The following is a 19,488-nucleotide window of genomic DNA, read 5'->3' as shown; positions in this document are numbered from 1 at the left end:
CACTCCCCCCCAACACACACACACTCCCTTATGTAGACTTCGCATTTAGTTACCTGGAGTGAACACAATGCTCTCTCCACTTCTGCAGACATCCTAGTTGAATAAACTGTTATACAATTGCAATATTGCAAGACGTTCGCCTAGAAACTACATAGTGACTACACTTTATAGTAGATCCGAAGTGCTTGGAGACATCTCGATGATGTGATAAGGCACTATATCAAATGCAAGAATTATTTTCTTATAAAAAAATAGTGGTTCGTCTGGTCATTCTATTGTGGGCACAAATTTATTATTCAGTATAAATTCAGTTTCCCCCAATGAAGAGATTTGCTAACACAAGCCTGTGGGTGTAGCAGTGATCTCAGCTCTACCTGCAATGGTCAGCACCACGGCTCCAATAATCATGACGACTGTCTGCAGGGTATCAGTGTATATTACTGCAGCCAGGCCACCTGAAAGCATAGAGGAAAGAAATTATAGAATCATACAGCACAGAAAGAGGCCATTCGGCCCATCCTGTCTGCGCTGGCTCCTAATAGAGCAAACCAACTCACTCTCACTGACCCGCTTTCTCTCCATAGCCCTGCAATCCTGTTCTCCCCGAATACCCATCTATTCTCTCTTAAAAGTTGTTATTGAATCGGCTCCACCACCCTTTCAGGTAATGCATTCCAGATCTCAACAACTCACTGGCTGAAAATATTTTTCCTAACCTCCCCTCTGTTTCTTTCAACAACTATCTTAAATCGGTGAACAGCTGTCTTAAATCTTAAAATTTACAACTATCTTAAATGAAAATAAAATGTATTGAATGAGCATTCTCATTGCATATTATGTGAAACAAGATACCAGGAATGAGAGACCACTTATGTTGAGAGACTACAGAAGCTGGAATTGTTCTCCTTAGGGCAGAGAAGGTTCAGGGGAGATTTAATAGAGCTTCTACTGTGAAGAGCAGTGACTGTGTATTGGGCAGGTAAACGTGGCAATTTTTGCATAGCAATTGCTAACAAACCCTGTATCTAATCATGAAGTGAAACCAAGGTTCAAGCTAAGATGTGATCTCCTACCCTTTGTTTAGTGACCACATTTTGGGTCTGATTATAAACAGCCTCATCAGTGAATAACAAAGTACATAATTGTGAAATCAGTATATTCGTTGTAATAAATGGTTGATAAAATGCTTGTATCCATTGACTTCATGGGTGTAGCTAACCAATTAAGTTATATAATCAGAGACACTGCTTATCTGAGATTATAGAAAACCTACAGCATGCTATTAGCTGTATGGAATATAAATGCGAATGCGGAATTTAAATGTCAGCCTAGCTCAGTTGATATAAAGCCAAGTTGAGGATTTAAGTGGTTCAACCATCCAGCCAACTTGCAGCCATCAAAGCAACAGAAGAGATGCTGCCCTCCACCCCCACTCTCCCATCAATACAGTATTAGCCTCTGGATAAATGTGACAAAAAAGGATCAATTTAAAATACTTATAACTCATCACTGAGTTGTCTGGGTACTGTTCAACCCCAAGTCATGTCCCTGCTTCCGTCACCTTGTAGATGTTACATAAGGGTTATCTGTTGTTGATTTGAACATACAACAACAACAACTTGTATTTATATAGTACCCTTCACAAGGCGTAGTGTCTTGGAGCACTTAACAGTGGTGGAGCCGGAGAGAGAGGAGAGGTGATTGTAGCATTGTTGAAGAGGAATGTCTTTAAGGAGGAAGATTGGCAAGGAGGCAGCAGGCCAGAGGGATTGAGGCAACAACAACAAGATTCCATTTATAAAGCGCCTTTCACGTCAGGAGGACGTCCCAAGGCGCTGCACAGTTGGGTCATGACCCGAGCAGGGGGGAAATGGTCAGGGGAGGGGAGGGAAGGGAGGGAGCGAGGAGGGGGGAAATGGTCAGGGTGAGGGGAGGGAAGGGAGGGAGCGAGGAGGGGGGAAATGGTCAGGGTGAGGGGAGGGAAGGGAGGGAGCGAGGAGGAGGAAGAGAGTCGAGAGGGGAGCTGAAGGCTCGGTCAAAGAGAAAGGTTTTGAGACCGGCCTTGAAGGAGGAAAGGGAGGAGGCGGCGAAGGCACTGGGGGATGGAGTTCCAGAGCCTGGGGGCTGAGAGGCTGAAGGCCCGACCACCGATGGTAGGGCGGTTGGGGCGGGGGACGTGGAGCAGACCGGAGCCAGAGGAACGGAGGGTACGGGCAGGAAGGTAGGGGGGAGGCAGACAAGTCCAGAGTCTCAGGGCGTAGTGACTGAAAGTACGACTGTCGATGGTGAAGCAGAGAGGATGAGGCACATGCAGGAGCCCAGAGCCTGCTGAGCGAAGGGAGTGGGTGGAGGAATGGAATTTGAGCAAGTTGGAGAGATAAGGAAATACCAAGGCATGAAGTGACTTGTACACAAGCATGAAGAGCTTGAAATCGATCTGTTGCACAATAGGAAAGCAGTGCAGCCTGGCAAGGACTGGAAGGTGTGGAGCTTGGTGTGGGTGAAGATATGTTAGAGATTTGAATCAATTGGATTTGATGAGTAGTAGAGCTGGAGAGACCAACGAGGTGAGCATTGGAAAAATTGACCCGGGAAGTAACAAAGGCAATGGGTTAAGGATTTTTAAGGGCAAGAATATTGGGGAAATGTACTAGCGATGAGAAAATGTCCTGCTATGATTTGACAAGACCATCCCAGCTCAGTGCCTGCACTGTCTGCTTAAAGCTTTTCGAGACATTACCCTTTGTTAAAGCTGCTGCATAACGTAAGCTGCTGTTGTTTTATATAGGATGTATCAGAAGTCTTTACTTACAAAACATTAACAGTCATTCTTTTTATTTTCCTGGAAGAGGTGGTATTACCAAGCAATGTTATTGCTGAGTATTTTTCCAATCTCCATTTCAGTTACAGGGAAATTTGTGATTTCTAAAAGTCTGCCACAGCCCAGAACGCTTAATTGCACACGTTTGCCTGACTCAGTTAGTAGAACTCTCGCCTCCGAGTCGGAAGGTTGTGGGTCCAACCCCAATGTTGGCACTTTGGATGAGGCATTAAACCAATATCCCATCTACCTGTTCAGGTAGATGTTAAAGCTCCCGATTCAGTTCTAGTGTCCTGACCAACAATCCCCCAAATAAAATTGATCATTCACTTCATGGCTATTTGAGGGACTTTGCGATATGGAAATTGGCTACTGTTCTCGCCCACACAGTCAGTTGTAACATAACATGTAGGAGCAGGAGTAGGACATTCGGCCCTTCGAGCCTGCCCCGCCATTCAATCATTGCTGATCTTCTCATCTAACTCCAGCTAATAACCTGACCCTGCCTTATCCCCATATCCCTTAATCCCTTTTGCAATAAGAAATCTATCTATCTCAGTCTTGAATATGTTCAAGGATTGAGCGTCAACAGCACTTTGGGGTAGTGAGTTCCATACAGTCACCACTGTGACGAAGTTCTTTGAGTGAAGAAGTTCTTCCTCAACTCAGTTCGAAAGGGCTGCCTCTGATTTTAAGGTTGTGACCCCTGGTTTTAGTTTCTCCAACCGGGGAAACAATCTCCCACTATCTACTCTATCATGGCCTTTGATGATCTTATAGGTTTTGTAAGATCCCCTCTAATTATTCTATTTCACAGAGAATATAGGTCCAAATTGGTCAGCCTATCCTCAAAACTCATCCCCTCCATCCCTGGTACTAACCGAGTAAATCTACGCTGCACCCCCTCCAAAGCAAGTACATCCTTCCTTAAATAAGGAGACCAAAACTGCACACAGTATTCCAGGTGTGGACTCACCAGGGCCCTATACAGTTGCACACGACTTCCCTACTCTTATACTCTAATCCTTTCATAATGAATGCTAACATCCCGTTCGCCTTCCTAATTGCTGCTGCACCTGCAGACTAACTTTCTGTGATTGGTGTACAAGGACACCCAAGTCCCCTTGTAGTCGAGAACCTACAACTGACTGGTTTAAATAAGCTTCAAAAAAGCTTGGTTTAATCAATAAACCAAGATGCTATTGATAAGAATCATAATCCTTGCAATTGATTAACGCCTTATCACATTGTCGAGAATATTGGGGAAAAATAGTAAAGCGATGAAGCACTTCATAGGATATAATGCAAAGTGGACTGACTGTGTATTTTGTGGGTAAAAACAGGTAGTTAGTGAAACAGCATAAGTTTTAATGGTTATCACACATACACATTCCTAGTTCAATTTTTTAGATTTGCATAATATATTTAGAGTCCCTAAATCTTGGAATGTGAAAACAACATGCCTCCAATTTATTTTCCAAGGAAAGCAAATTCGGTATTATCTTTCTTGTGGTTTACTCTAACTATCATCTCTGCTCATTAAATTCTTAGCTACAGAGGCAGATTATTTTTTTGCCAGCTTTAGAAATCTCTCAATCAGATGAGATGTCTAAATTCTGTACAACTCTCTAAAGAAAAACTGAATTTGACAGAGATGGAATGAACATGGAGGGGGATGGATATAAGGACTCTGTGACACCTAATAATAATCCCTCCAAAACCAAAAACAATAATAAATTGGTCACTTTCAATCCACGACTGTTTGTGGGACATTGCTGTGCGCAATTGGCTGCCGCGTTCGCCCACAAATATACAGTCAATTCACTTTACAGTGTGTTCTGTGAAGCGCTTTGGGACGTCCTCCCGACATGAAAAGCGCTATATCAAATGCAAGGATTATTATTATTATTAAGACACATTTCATCATAATACATGCCAAAGTCTACAGTACAGACCATTTTTGTGGTGTCAACAGTTCCACTTTGTTGTAGTAAAAGTGGGAACCCGTTTCTTTGAGTGAAACATTCTTTAATTTTAGCTGTTGCTGATTTCAGCGATACATTTCTGCCTCTGTCTCTTGGAGCATCAATGTAGTTAACAGCAACTCCTCTCATCAGTCGTGTCTCTCAATTTAGCACAGGAGAGATTCTACTCTCATTACAGACCTTTTACCATGTCCCAGCTTTGAGGAGCCTTTGTGATGCAGGGAGGAACACTTTGGAACCAAGCTGCTACTGATAACAGTGTTTCACTCTAAACATTTTAATATTTATGACACATATAAGTCACCAGTTCACAATTTCAGCGCCTAATTTCTATGCTGCTGAATCTTTCAGCTGGAGCCATCTGGAGAGAGGTGACAATTACTCAGAAAGCAAAGCAAGTTTCTCTGCATTCAAGAGGAGGTGGATGCACTGCTCCTGAGCGTTGGCAGGTCCGTTCATTTTCTCTAAAGAGTGCAGAGAGAAAGACAAACAAAGAGCAAACATTTCAGACCACTGTATGTGGTACGCTTGGGCGTAGTGAACCGTCTCCACATACAGAGTCATAGAATCATACAGCACAAAAAGAGGCCATTCGGCCCATCGAGTCTGTGCTGGCTCTTTGAATAGAGCAATGTAATGTCAGTCCCACTCCCCGGCCCTTTCCCCATAACCTGCAAACCCGTCCTCCTCAAATACCCGTCCACCGCGTTTTTAAAAGTAGTTATTGAATCGGCCTCGACCGCCCTTTCAGGCAATGGGTTCCAGATTCGAACAACTCGCTGCATGAAAACATTTCTTCTCACCTCCCCTCGGCTTCTTTTAGAGACTATTTTGAATCTGTGACCTCGAGTCACCGACACACCCACCAGTGGGAACAGTTTTTCCCTTTCTAACCTATCAAATCCCCTCATAATTTTGAAGACCTCTATCAGGTTCTCCTCGTAACCTTCTCTGCTCCAATGAGAATAATCCCGGCCTCTCTCGCCTTTCCTCATAATCAAGGTCCCTCATTCCTGGTCCCATCCTCGTAAATCTCCTCTGCGCCCTTTCCATTGCCTTCACATCCTTCCTATAGTGTGGTGTCCAGAACTGGGCGCAGTATTCTAACTGAGGCCAAACCAGTATTTTATATGGGTTAATCATCACCTCCTGACTCTTGTACTCTATGCCCCTATTTATAAAGCCCAGTATCCCATTTGCCCTTTTTACAGCCTTATCTACCTGTCCTGCCACCTTCAAGGCTTCATTTACCTGCAACCCCAGGTCTCTCGGTCCTTTACCCCCTTTAAGATTGTATTACCGCCTATATTGCCTCCACTCATTCTTTCTACCAAAATGCATTACTTCGCATTTCTCCACATTGATACTCGTCTGCCATGTGTCGCCCATTTTACCATTCTGTCTATGTCTTCCTGCAGTTGACTGCTATCCTTCTCACTGTTTACCCCCTTCCCTAACTTTGTGTCATCCTCAAACTTGGAAATGGTACTTGCTATACCCAAGTCCAGATCATTTATGTATATTAAGAAGAGCAGTGGTCCTAATACCGATCCCTGGGGGACACCACTGTACACTTCCCTCCAGTCAGAAAAGCAGCCGTTCACCACAACTCTCTGCTTTCTGTCTCCCAGTGAGTTCTGGATCCGCTGCCACTGTCCCTTTTATACCGTGGGCTTCTATCTTTCTTACAAGTCTTTCATGTGGCACTTTGTCAAATATCTTTTGAAAGTCCATATAAACTACATCAACTGCACTGCCTTTATCCACCCTCCGTTACCTCATCAAAAAATTCTATTAGATTTGTTAGACAAGATTTGCCTTTAACAAATCGGTGTTGGCTGTCCCTAATTAACCCATATTCTTCTAAGTGAAGATTTATTCTGTCCCGGATTATAGTCTCCAGGAGTTTCCCCACTCCTGATGTTTGGCTGACTGGCCTGGAGTTCCCAGGTTTGTCCTTCTGTCCCTTTTTGTACAGGAGAGTCACATTGGCCACTCTCCAGTCCTCAGGCACCACTCCTGTGTCCAACGAAGATTGAAAAATTGTAGCCAAAGCCTCCGCTATTTGTACCCGTCCCTCCCATAGTAACCTCGGCTGCATCCCGTCTGGACCGTATCACCTTCAGCCCAGTCAACCTTTTCAGTACTTTCTCTCTGTTTATACTTATCCTATCCATTTCCTCTGCCCTCTCCTCCAATACTGCGGCATTTGGTGCATCCACTTCTTTTGTGAAGACAGAGGCAAAGTACTCATTCAGCACATCAGCCGTGCCCTCTGCCTCCACAATAAGATTTCCCCCTTGGTCCTTAAATGGCCCCACCCTACCTTTGACTAACCTTTTTTCCTTGATATGTTTGTAAATTATTTTAGAATTCCCTTTAATGTTACCCTCTAACCTTTCTCCGTATAATCTTTTAGCCTCTTATTTCCTTTTTCAAACCTCTTCTGCACTTCCTATATTCTATTTGGTTGTCTTCTGTATCTTGGGTTTGACATTTGTCATACACCTCCTTTTTCTGCTTCATTCCAGATACAAGTACCTTCGTCATCCAGGGAGGTTTGGATACCCTACATACATACCTTTTGTGGGAATGTATTTATTCTGTCCCCGAGCTATCTCATCCTTGAAGACTTCCCACTGCTCTTTAGTTGTTTTACCTTAGATGGTTCCTTGTCTCTTTCTATATGCACTCTGAATCTAATGATGTTGTGATCACTATTTCCCAGATGCTCTCCACTTGCCCTACTTCATTCCCCAGAACTAGATCTAGCACTGCTTCCTTCCTTGTTGGGCTGGAAATGAACTGATCAAGAAAGTTGTCCTGTATGCATTTTAGGAACATTTCTAAGTGAAGATTTATTCTGTCCTGGATTATAGTCCCCTTCCTTGCCCTTTGCTCTGCTGTTAGAGTGTTAGATGCCTGGAATTATCCTGGAGCCTGAAATTCACAAAGTAGATTCACACTTAGCTTTTCTGTTTAAAATATCTGTAAGCTTTGATGGCCAGATTGGACCGTATCCAATAAAACATTTTAATCAATTAGGCTCAGGTATACTGTCTGTATTTGCCACTCTGTAATTTATGGGCAATACAACTCGTGATGAGTTAGAAATAATCCTCAGCAAGGCAGTCCAGTTGCACATTTACAGCAGTAATCCCAGAGTTGGATTTTAATAATTTCTTTTCACATACATGTTGTAAAGATAATTGAATACAATTTATTTGGGTGTCATTCTCCTTATATTGTATTTTGTTAATTAGCAGTTAGTTATGTGAATGATGTCTGTCCTTGTACATGCTAATGAGTTGCTAACGTACAAGATCACCAACTCGTTGCTTCCTTAATCAATCAATCTGCACTTGAGACAACATCTTTCAATTTAGGAGCATATCTCAAAGCACTTCACAGGATACACCTTAAAATGTAGTGACTGTGTACTTTGTAGGCAAATGCATCAGCCAATCTGTGCACAGCAATGACCCCAAAACAAACGTGAAGTGATGACCTATTTTATCTGCAAATAGGTCATTCGCCTTTTGTTTATTTTATCTGGAAGTTTGTTGGAAAGGACATTGGGAGAAATTCTTTTTTCAGTAGTTCCATGGGATCTTGGCGGGAAAGGTAGTGGTGGAGGCGGTCAATGTTAATGAGGTGAGTGAAAGCTGAGCCTAGTATGATGTGAAAGACCGTGGGAGTCAAACAAGATACAAACAAAATAAACAGGACCACAGTGTTAGAACACCTGCTATAACTTGGATTCGCTTATAAGGCAATTGCGTTTTGGACCTCAACATTTTCTTACCTAAAATTTTGAATTCCATTGTCAACTTTTGGGTCGTCAGTTTGCCACTATCGTCACTTCCTGCACTCTGCACATGGTGAGCAGCGAGCACTGCTGTTGTCTTTACAAAGGAAGTCTTGTCAGCAGCATTTCCTGCACATGACAACCTGGGACGTCTACCGTGTTATCATGACTCTTTATAATATCACCTGGTCTTTATAACACTTTTTATAAACACCACTCTACCTCTGCGACCTCCTAAACCCCTACAAACCCGCTCATTCCCTCCGCTCAGCCGGCTCTGGTTGCTCCACGACCCTGACCCACCCGCCCCACCATTGGCGGGAGAGCCTTCAGCCACTCTGCCCCCAACCTCTGGAATTCTATCCCCAGTCACTCCGCCTCGTCCCCTCCTTAGCTTCCTTCAAGTGCCACTTCCTGACCCTCCCCTCCCAACCCCAGCTCGGGTCTGAAATGCTATACTCTGTCCAGCGCCTCGGGATGTCCTCCCGACGTGAAAGGTGCGTGGAGTCCAGTAGCTCAGTGGTTAGAGCACTCGCTTTGCAAGCGAGAGACCTGAGTTCAATTCCAGGCAGCTTAGGGCGAAACCTTGGGCAAGTTTCCTTACTCCACACAGAGCCCAATAATAATCCCTCCAAAACCAAAAATAATAATAAATTGGTCATTTTCAATCCATGACTGTTTGTGGAACATTGCTGTTCCATTGGCTGCCGCATTCGCCCACAAATATACAGTCAATTCACTTTATAGTGGGTTCTGTGAAGCACTTTGGGATGTCCTCCCGACGTGAAAAGCGCTATAGCAAATGCAAGGATTATTATTTTTATTATTATACTAATGTTGTTGTTGGTAGTCAAACACGTTATAAGAGTTGCTCGGTACTGAATCAGGCAACAATGTCATTGTGTTAGTGTTTATGAGGAAATGGAGAGAGGGAAAGAATATTAAGTATCTTTACAGAGAGTAAGATGTGGATAGAAATGGCCAACTATAAATTTCGCTTCGTCTCCCAGCAATGCATCCATTTCTGATTTAGCACCAACCAATCTTCCACAACTATATCTGACCTGAATTTGACTGTCCCCACCCCAATAGGCGTCTCCTAAGCTCAGTGCCAAGACATCTACAATATATCTTCCAAGACAAAGGAACAGTCATGTATCCCTTACCACCTCCTGAGATATACAACACCAATTAACAGAAAGAAAATCAAAAGTTTCACTGGTTCAAAACATATTAAAATAGATAATAGGAATCTCTCCCCAGTCAAGTCATTTGACAATAATTGTAGCTCCAGACCTCAGATTGCAGCTAGTTACTTGGTTCAACATTCAAAACACAAGTCTGAGTGAAAGCATTATTTTCTATTCTTTATAAATAGCCACTGTAAGGTTACCATGGAAACATGCCTCTATATTAATGTGTAATGTTAATCTCCATGAAATAATAATCCCAGAGGGACCTCAACCCACCTTTTACAGCTTTGATTGGGTTACATAGCAGGACCCACACTTTATGTGGATGAAATCAACCAGAGACTTTAAACTGTCTCAGACATATCTCTATCATGAGCAGCGCCCATTGGTAACACAAGCCTGATGTTATATGGCGTGTTGTATGACATTACCTGCTATGGTGTAGAGGGCTGTCACAACCAGCATCAGCACTGTAGAGAGATAGAGATTCCATCCAAGGCAAACCTGCACAAACAAGGCTCCCGAGTACAGGTCTGTCTAAGGAGGCAAACAAGTGACATGTTAACATTCTGTTTTGCATGTAGCATAAACATCCTGTGACGGGCTTTGAGATGCTCTCCTGCAACCAGAAATGAAGCTGTTACTTTTTTTTATATAACAGCATAAATGCCAAAGGTACAAGTTAATGTAACCAGAAACGATCAAACCCCAGCAATGCACAACATTGAAGAGGAACGTCAATCAGGGAGAAATGAAAATACTCCACTCCCTAATCTACTCTTGTGAAATTACACATAAATGATAAAAGGAACATTCCTCAAGCCATATGAAAAAAGTGGCAAATTCATGACTGGACTTGATCTGCTGAGCAAATACTTCAGCGATGATTCAGCGACAGACTTTGCAATCAAACTTTGTGCTTTAAGGATTCACATTACCCTCATTGGCACGGACTAACTGGCCCAAATGTCTCCGTGCTTTAACATTCTATTTAGTTCTATTCTCCTTGTGGGAGGGAGATAAGTGGGGTCTCCTTGGATCTGAACTGGTTCCAAGGTGGCATGCCTGGCAGCAGAATGTCAGAATTGAACCAGCCCTCTGTGGCAGTTTCAGTAGTCTGGTTCTTGAGCCAGGTGGATCCACAGTATTCCAGGCCACTGCTGATGACAGCACAGCCAGCCTAGCTCATCAGCAGCAGTTGGAAGAGCAGACCAGTCACTGGGGGCAGGGAGTCATCCTGCTAAGCTCCTGTTAACCCGGCAAGCCAAAGTAGGGTGGTCTTAGCTGGACAAGCAGCAGGAAAGCTTGGCAAGCTATGTGGTTTTAGCTAGTTAGACTCCAGCAGTACCCCAACCACACACTGGGGTCCCTTACTTTTGGCACTTGCCAATCTGTGCTTCAATATTTTCTGGGATTAAGTAAGCAGGATGTGTCCCTCCAGAGAGAGAGAGAGAGAGTGCGCATTCCATTCCATCAATCTATCTCTGGGATTTCCATGTGTAGGTGGGATACATGGAAATCTCAGCTTGGTTTGGATACTCTTAAGCACGGTGATGGGTTTTTGCATGTGTCAGACACGTGGCTGTGTTAAACAAAAAATGTTCAAGTCTACATCATTCTAACACAGTTCCCTTCAGAGCAGAGTTCTTTGCCTGGTACAATAGAACCCTGATTATGAACAACAACAAATGACATTTGTATAGCACCTTTCACATCAGCAGGACGTCTCAACTTGCTGTCCTGTGATAGAACAGAACACGACTTTGAGAATTCAGTTTTTGGTAATTGGTAAATATCGAACTCTGCCCATGACCGGACACTGACCTCTCTATAACCACAATCCAACTTCAAGGGAACACAGAAAGGAGGCTTTTCAGCCTATCAAATTTGTGCTGCTGCTAATCTGTGTTGCTACATCCCCACTTTCATTAACTAATCCCAGTTAGGAGATAAGATCGGTGTCCAGATAGAGTTCAGGTGGGACAGAGGAATAATATCCGGTATTTGCAGGACCTAACATCTGACAATACCTTTTGCGAAACTCTGCAATTTAGAGTAGTTAACTTATGTTAAATGCGTCGGGAGCTGGGGAGGGACCCGTGCGTATACTGCAAAGAATACAAACAAGGATGGGTCGTGTTTTGCTTTGTCGGTTACTATGCAAACTTAGAGCTATACTTAGAGCCATACACCAATGTGGATGCATCCATCACATACCACAAATGTTCAATCACACTGCATTTTGAAGTGTGGTATTAGTTTTGTTCATCTCAGACATGAATTATAATCCACAATTACTTGCAATAGAGTATTGATCACTGCAGAGCATTAGGGGGTGTTGTGTATGTTATTTGTCCATTTTACAACGGAGACATACCTTTCCTCTTTCCACAGTGCTAAAGTGGAGTCTGGCATCTCTCTAGTCAGAGAAACCACAGGTAAAACTCCCACGTTAACAACAACTCGCATTTATACAGCGCCATTCACATGGGGAGCACCTCAAAGAGCTTAACAATGGGCGGAGCTTGACGCTGATCTGGAGAGAGAGGGGAGGTAACTGTAGACACGGTGAGAAAGGAAGAATGAGGCAAGGAGGAAGGATTGAGGCAGAGATCCAGAGTAATCCTGGTCCTCACCTACAAAGCCCTCAATGGTCTTGCCCCACATTATCTCTGTGACCTTCTAACCCCCTACCAACCCGCCCGTTCCCTCCGCTCAAGCCTGTTCCATGTCCCCTGACCCACCCGCCCCACCATTGACGGGAGAGCCTTCAGCCACTCTGCCTTCAACCTCTGGAACTCCATCCCCCAATCACTCCGCCTCGCCCCCTCCTTAGCCTCCTTCTAGTCCCGCCTCAAAACCCTCCTCTTCGACCATGCCATCGGCCATCTCCCTTCCCCTCTCCCCAGCTTGGGTCTGAAATGCTGTACACTGTCCAGCACCTTGGGACATTCTCCCGATGTGAAAAGCGCTATACAAATGTAATCTTGTTGCTGTATCGGAGGCGTAGTGGCTGAAAGTACGGCCGCCGATGATAAACCAGAGGGAATGAAGGATGCGTAGAAGGCTGGAGTCAGATGAGTGAAGTGGGGCAGTGGAGTGGGGTGTAAGCAGGAAACGTGAATACTCGATACATCTAAAACGATGTTCATTAAAAGCTGCTCTCACTGCTGTCTTGTGTGCTGTAATCTAATGTACAGTATTCAACATGTTTGAGAGTAACATGTAGTCAAATGAGACTACAATAGATGATGAAAGGCTCACCACATGTACTGGATGACAAACCCGGTTTATTTGAAGTATCTACGACTGTAGGGTTTGCCCCTTGAAATGCTTGGGTGTGCTCAGCTTAAACCAATATTAATTAAAAGTTAAAGTACTTAAAAAATGCTTATGAAACCCCACCCCCAACCCACAGCAATTTGGCAGATCAGGGAGGGGGAGTAAATGTGTTCTCCTGTGCTGGAGGCTGAGAGAATTGGATGAGTCAAGGTAGCATTGCCTGGACAGGATAAAATGTAGTACCTCTGATCTCATGTCAATAACTCCAGCCAAGAAAGATGGATTTGGTGCTTATTATTAAAGCTAATTGTGTCTCTAAATTCTGCCTTGTCATTAAAACGTCCCCTTAAGCCTTTCAGGTGTTACATTCTGTGTTGCATTACCCAATTACAAAGATCAATTGCCAGCACTTCCGTCTCAGATTGTGGGATCAGTACTTTGATCCCACAGCCCTGGCTGATGCTGCATTTTTGCAGGTACCATCCTTCAGATAAGACTGCCACTTTCACCTACAAATACACAGTCACTACTGATCTATTTACTTACAGTAAATCCTGTGAAGCACTTGGAGATGTTCAATGTTATAGGTGTGGTAAAAAATACTAGGTTCACCATCTTGCACTCTGAGCTAGTATCTTAACTAGAACTAACTTATGCTGCCTACAGATGCTGATCAAGGAATTTGGAAGCTGGTTTTTGAGCAATATTTTCCTGTGTTTGCTGAGTGTGATTTAGTGTGGTGCATTATGCCGGCTAATCTGGATAAGGTGCCTGGGATGCCAGAAAGCCTCTTGGAAAGCACAGCATAATTAAGGCTGTGCCTTAGGCCACTCATACACGAGATTGGAAAGTAAGAGAGTGCTTACAGATATCTTCGTAAATACAGACAGCAGCAGCGACAAGGCAGATAAATAAATCCGGATCCTTTGCCCTCCAAATCGACGCTGAAAGTACTCAGGCATGGTCACGATCTGCAACAGGATATATGGGGAGAAACATCAGCCCTTAAAAACAACCAATTCTGTCAAACGCTTTTATAATCATTAAATAAAATGAATGACTCCAAAGGCAGGTCAGATGGTAACTGTACCTACCCCTGACGATATATACACAGGTACAAATACCCAAGCCAAAGCGAGCAGGACATAGGTGGCCTGTGGAGACAGCAAAAGAGTAAGTGCTTCACTGGTGCATCTTATTACTGTTCAGCTGCAACATCAATGATATGCTTATTGAATCAATGCACACAAATGTGCAGGCTTCATTTTACCTCTCAACATAGCATTTAGCGATTTCTTATTCGAGCCAGAATTCTGGCTTCAGCCCTCTCTGATAACCATGTGCGTTAATTACCTTCTGTGTAAAGAAATACTTCACAAGACGTGTTCAGATGAAGAAGTCCCTTCGGCCCTTTGGATCTCATCCTTCAAGGACACCCACCTTACCGTCCTCCCATTTCCTAGCCACAGCTACCTTTCCTGGCAATCTGTTTCAGTCGTTAATTACCCTCTGAGTAAAGAAAAACATCCTCTTGTCTGTCCTGAAATTACCCTTTACAAACTCTTAAACATGTGTGCATACTAAAGTAATGCACTGGGTTTACTTTTTCAATTCCATTTAAACTTTAATACACCTCTATCAGATCCCCTCTGAGAAATCTTCCTCAAAACTAAAGAGCTGTAAGGTTGTGCAGTGATGTTTCAATGTTCTTACATTCCACTCAAATCCAGCCACAGCGATTCCTCCTGCTGCCCCGGTACCAGCCAGTCCAATAAAGAGACCCGAGCCCTCACTGCTGGCAAAGAGGGAAGCCCCAATCTGCAACCAAAACATGACAAGTTGAGCTCGGGACCAAGATCCTTAACAATAATAATCCTCAATAAAATGCTTATGCGGAGTCCTGTAACTTATTTGTTAGAGCACTCATCTCACAAGCGAGAGGACCCGGGTTCGATTCCTGGGCGGGGCGAAACCTTATGCAAGTTTCCTTACTCCACATGCCTCTTTTTATCCAGCAGTAAGTAGGTCTGATTGTGGGACACTGCTGTGCATATTTGGCGGCCGCTTTTCACCCACAAAAATATGTAAATTCACTTTACAGTATATTCTGTGAAGCACTTTGAGACGTCCAGAAGACATGATAAGGCACTATATCAAATGCAAGGATTATTATATTTATTATTATTAGCTTATCCCTCAGTGCTGTGTTGTGTCCTAACCTTCAACAACATGATAAGGCATTATTTCAAATGCAAGGTTTATTATTCTGGGAATTACAAGTCTTCCAGAAATGGACGGTGAATGCCCGGTATTGACTCAACACCTGTATGCAATACAAAGGAAGGGATTTCCCTTTGCAGTTTAGTTTGAAAACTCCTGTCGAACAGTTCTCCAGATCGATTGAACATTCACATCACGGCTGTTTGTACAACATTGCTGAGTGCAAATTGGCTACTGCTTTTGCCCCCAAAATACAATCATTACAGCAATTCCCTGTCAAGCACTTTGAGATATTTCTCCATTATAAGTGCTATATCAAATGCCAAGATTATTATTCCAATGCATTCAATTTGGTTACATTTAGCTGAGCAAGAATATCTCAGCTCACTATTTTTGCAGGCAGGTCCGTATGACTATTGCCAGCCTCTGTCTAACGCTTACAACCAGGGAATGTACATCAACAGAAACATTTAGACAATGAAATGAATGCATTTCCCTTGGTGAGACCACTTTTGACCTAACAGAACCATAAACTAACTCCTCCGGAAAGTTCCATGGTTCAGCTGGTTGCACCACTATTGATTCAATGCTCCATTTCTCATTAACTGGTATCTCTTCTTACATCCAGTGTCTCAGGACATCCTCCTGACGTGAAAGGCGCTATACAAATGTAATTTGGTATTGTATCCTCGCAGAGCTGTAGGGAAGAATTGTCCCACACGCCCTCGGAGGTCACCACGCCTCAGGAAAGAGAGAGTGCGTACTCCATTCTGGACAAATGGAAATTTCCACACTTATGCTGTTCTATGTTTTCAACATACTTTCTGCTGTAAAATGCTTGCAATCCTGTGGTTTACACTTGAAGGAATAAATATGATTAAAGCAAGTGTCCAAGCAAGACAGAGTAAATCGTTACTTACAGGCCACCATGCCATATCTCTGCCTGCCAGAAAGTAGCCACTTAGAGTGTTCCTGCTGACTCTGCAAGAGGACTGTAAAGAGAGAACACACGTGAACGTTTGGCTACGGAACTCCTCTCTCTGGATGGAAGGTTTGGAGGAAATTGTTTAAGTAAACACTTCAAAGTACAATGTTTCATTCTTTCCACACTAATTTCCCAGAATTATAATAATAACTTTAACATCCACCTGAACAGGCCTCGGTTTAATACCTCATCTGAAGAATGGCACTTCTGACATTGCAAGTGAGAGACCTGAGTTCAATTCCAGGCAGAGGGCGAAACCTTGGGCAAGTTTCCTTACTCCACACAGAGCCTAATAATAATCCCTCCAAAACCAAAAACAATAATAAATTGGTCATTTTCAATCTACGACTGTTTGTGGGACATTGCTGTGCGCAATTGGCTGCCGCATTCGCCCACAAATATACAGTCAATTCACTTTACAGTGTGTTCTGTGAAGCGCTTTGGGACGTCCTCCCGACGTGAAAAGTGCTATATCAAATGCAAGGATTATTATTATTATTATTGCAGCACTCCCCAAGCACTGCACTGGAATGTTAGCCTAGATTGTGAGCTCAAAGTCCTGACATGGGATTTGTACCCTCAATTTTCAAAATGAAAGGCAACAGCGCTAGTAACTGAACCAGGCTAAGACCGTAACTCACCCTGTGAGTCTGCACAAGGCATGGTTATATTTTAAGCTTCACATCTTGCAATATGCAACTTCTCCACTAGAGCTTATTAGAACAGGGCTGTATTTGTGAAATAAAGCACAATATACACAATTTTGAAATGATAAAAAGCTAATTTTTGCTCAAGATCTTTTTTACAAATTGAAACGTGCTCCTGGCATGTTTGGAACAAGCCTGACTTTATTGTATGGGCAGGATCGACCTCAAATGTTAACTCACTTTCCTCTCTCCATAGATGCAGCCTGAGAAGAGACAGGGGTTCTGCTTCAGGTAGATGCTCTTTAAATACACACACAAAAAATTATCTTCTCGATCATAAGGGCAGGCGCATTTGGCTTTAAACTAATACAGTCGTAAATAAATGAACATTTATTGACAATTTATTAGATTGCTTGAGCCAGAAATTAATTGGGAAGCTTCCCCCTCACTCCACGGTACTGAACTCCAGGCACACAAATAAAATTGGTTATTCACTTCACGGCTATTTATGGAATATTGCTGTGTGGAAACTGGCTGCCATCTATAAAATACAGTCAGTAAACTATATAGTATATCCTGTGGAAGAACTTTGATATGTCTTAACATCATAAGGCGCAAGTATTATATTGTACTACTGTATCTCACCTTGTTCCTTTCTCATCTGCCTGCTGTACGACCTCCCTCTGTGGGTTGTATCTCTTATTACAGCAGTGCAGAACACTACAGTCTACCAAATTGCTCCAGCTACACTGACGGGCTTTAAAAACTATGAACTTGTTTTGGAGCCCAGAGTTATGCTCCATCCTGTCCAGTACTCGGACAAATCACTCACACATGCTAGTAATGTCCTCTGAAACTAGTAAAATTAGATATTAATATAATACTTGCATTAATTTATCAGTGCAATAACAACCTGTGCTAACAGTAACAGCTACTTGCACTTAGGGGGACGTCTCGAAGCATTTTAAAAGACAGAGTAGCAGCCCGAGCTGGGTGAGAGTTGGGGAGCAGAAGGGACTGAAGGTGCAGGCAGAGAGATAGAATTTTAAGGGGGTTTGAAAGCAGAGAGGGAGGTAAAAGGTAAGCAATTGTTGGACTAATGATAACTTGATAAACATCAAAACCAAATGTTTGCTTTCCACTGCAGCAAGTAAGTGATATGCTCACTTTCTGCCCACCTCAGGGAGATATATTTCCACTAATTTTAACACTTAAAGCCCATTTCTGTCCAGGAGAGCCAAATATCAAAACAAACAATTCAAGCCGACTTTAGAAGAGAATTGCACGAGTGCCATTTATAAATAGTTAATTTGACGTGCATTTGCCGGACAGACATAAAATATACACTTAGTACGCTGTACAATCAATCCACTTTACAATATATTCTGTGAAGCACTTTGAGACGTCTCAATGATGTGATAAGGCGCTATATCAAATGCAAAGATTATTATTATCATTAATTTGCACAAACGTGAGCTGAATTTAAATATTGGTCAGGCTACTGGTGCATTTGATTGTTTCTGAAGTACGTTTTACAAACACTCGTTAAATAAGTGCCACCTTTCTGAATTTTACCAATTAATTTTTATCATGCAATTCCAAAAATTGCTATGCAATTCCTGTGAGAAAAACACGCTTCCCGGTGGATGCATTTGGCCAATCGCAGACTAAACCCAGCATATTACGCACAGATCCTGACCCCCATTAGTTGATCGACTGGGATTCTACCAATAGGGCATTGGGTTTAAATGGTCAATCGAAAACCACAGTTTGTAGAAAACCTGGAACAAGCGTGAGCGATTCTGTCCCGTAAAGTAAACCATTAAAAATGAGGCAAAGTTAAATGAACACTTACCCATATTCCTACAAAAACATTCAGCACAAAATAAACCACGATTACTATAACATCAGAAATACTAAAGGATTGTGTATAGAGGGAATAGCCACCAGTTGCGTTGGCTTCCATTGTTCCTCATACAGCTCAACATACTGAAGCAAACGCACAGTGATCTTCTATGAATTTTGATTGGGAAGATGAGGTAACTGATTAACATAGGAAATCGAACATTAATCAAATTTAACACATCAACTCAATGAGCCATTGAGGTGCAGATTGGTGCAATCCCATGGCCCGTCTATGTTTGCTTTCCAATTATATAAGACAACCTTTTAATCACAAATGACAGGGATCCCTGTAAATCACACAGATGTGCATCACTCGAGCCCCAAAACAAGTCTGCTTCTTATATTTTGTCACGCCAGCTTCTAAAAGAATCAAATTAAATATTAACTAGGAAGAAAAGTTAATCTTTTTCCCTACGTATGTCCTATTATAGGTTGAAAAGAGTTGTTCATTAGGAATTTTTTGCTGCAATAACACATTTTTGAACACAAATCTAACATTACACTGTAACATGGAATCATGTCTTAATCATACAATCAACAACAACAACAAAATTACATTGATAGAGCGCCTTTCATGTTGGGAGACGTCCCAAAGTGCTGAACAGTCAGGTGTGGGGGCCTGAGCATGGGGGAGGGGGGTTG

General features: G+C 42.8%; 1 protein-coding gene across 1 annotated transcript in view; it reads right to left on the bottom strand.

Annotated features, from left to right (window-relative positions):
- Window positions 1-18,948, bottom strand: part of slc5a10 (solute carrier family 5 member 10) — a 56,300-nt gene extending 37,352 nt beyond the window's left edge. Inside the window, 7 exon segments of the mRNA NM_001292667.1 lie at window positions 375-455; window positions 10,239-10,344; window positions 13,956-14,060; window positions 14,184-14,243; window positions 14,803-14,907; window positions 16,230-16,301; window positions 18,797-18,948. Coding sequence (NP_001279596.1) covers window positions 375-455; window positions 10,239-10,344; window positions 13,956-14,060; window positions 14,184-14,243; window positions 14,803-14,907; window positions 16,230-16,301; window positions 18,797-18,907 — 640 coding nt within the window. The 5' untranslated portion in view covers window positions 18,908-18,948.
- Between the last annotated feature and the right edge of the window lie 540 nt (window positions 18,949-19,488).

The sequence above is a fragment of the Callorhinchus milii genome, unplaced genomic scaffold (genome assembly GCF_018977255.1).
Source record: "Callorhinchus milii isolate IMCB2004 unplaced genomic scaffold, IMCB_Cmil_1.0 Scaffold16, whole genome shotgun sequence".
In the NCBI taxonomy this organism is placed as follows: domain Eukaryota; kingdom Metazoa; phylum Chordata; class Chondrichthyes; order Chimaeriformes; family Callorhinchidae; genus Callorhinchus; species Callorhinchus milii.
Note: the sequence above shows the minus strand (reverse complement) of the source record. Positions and strands in the feature narration are given on the sequence as shown.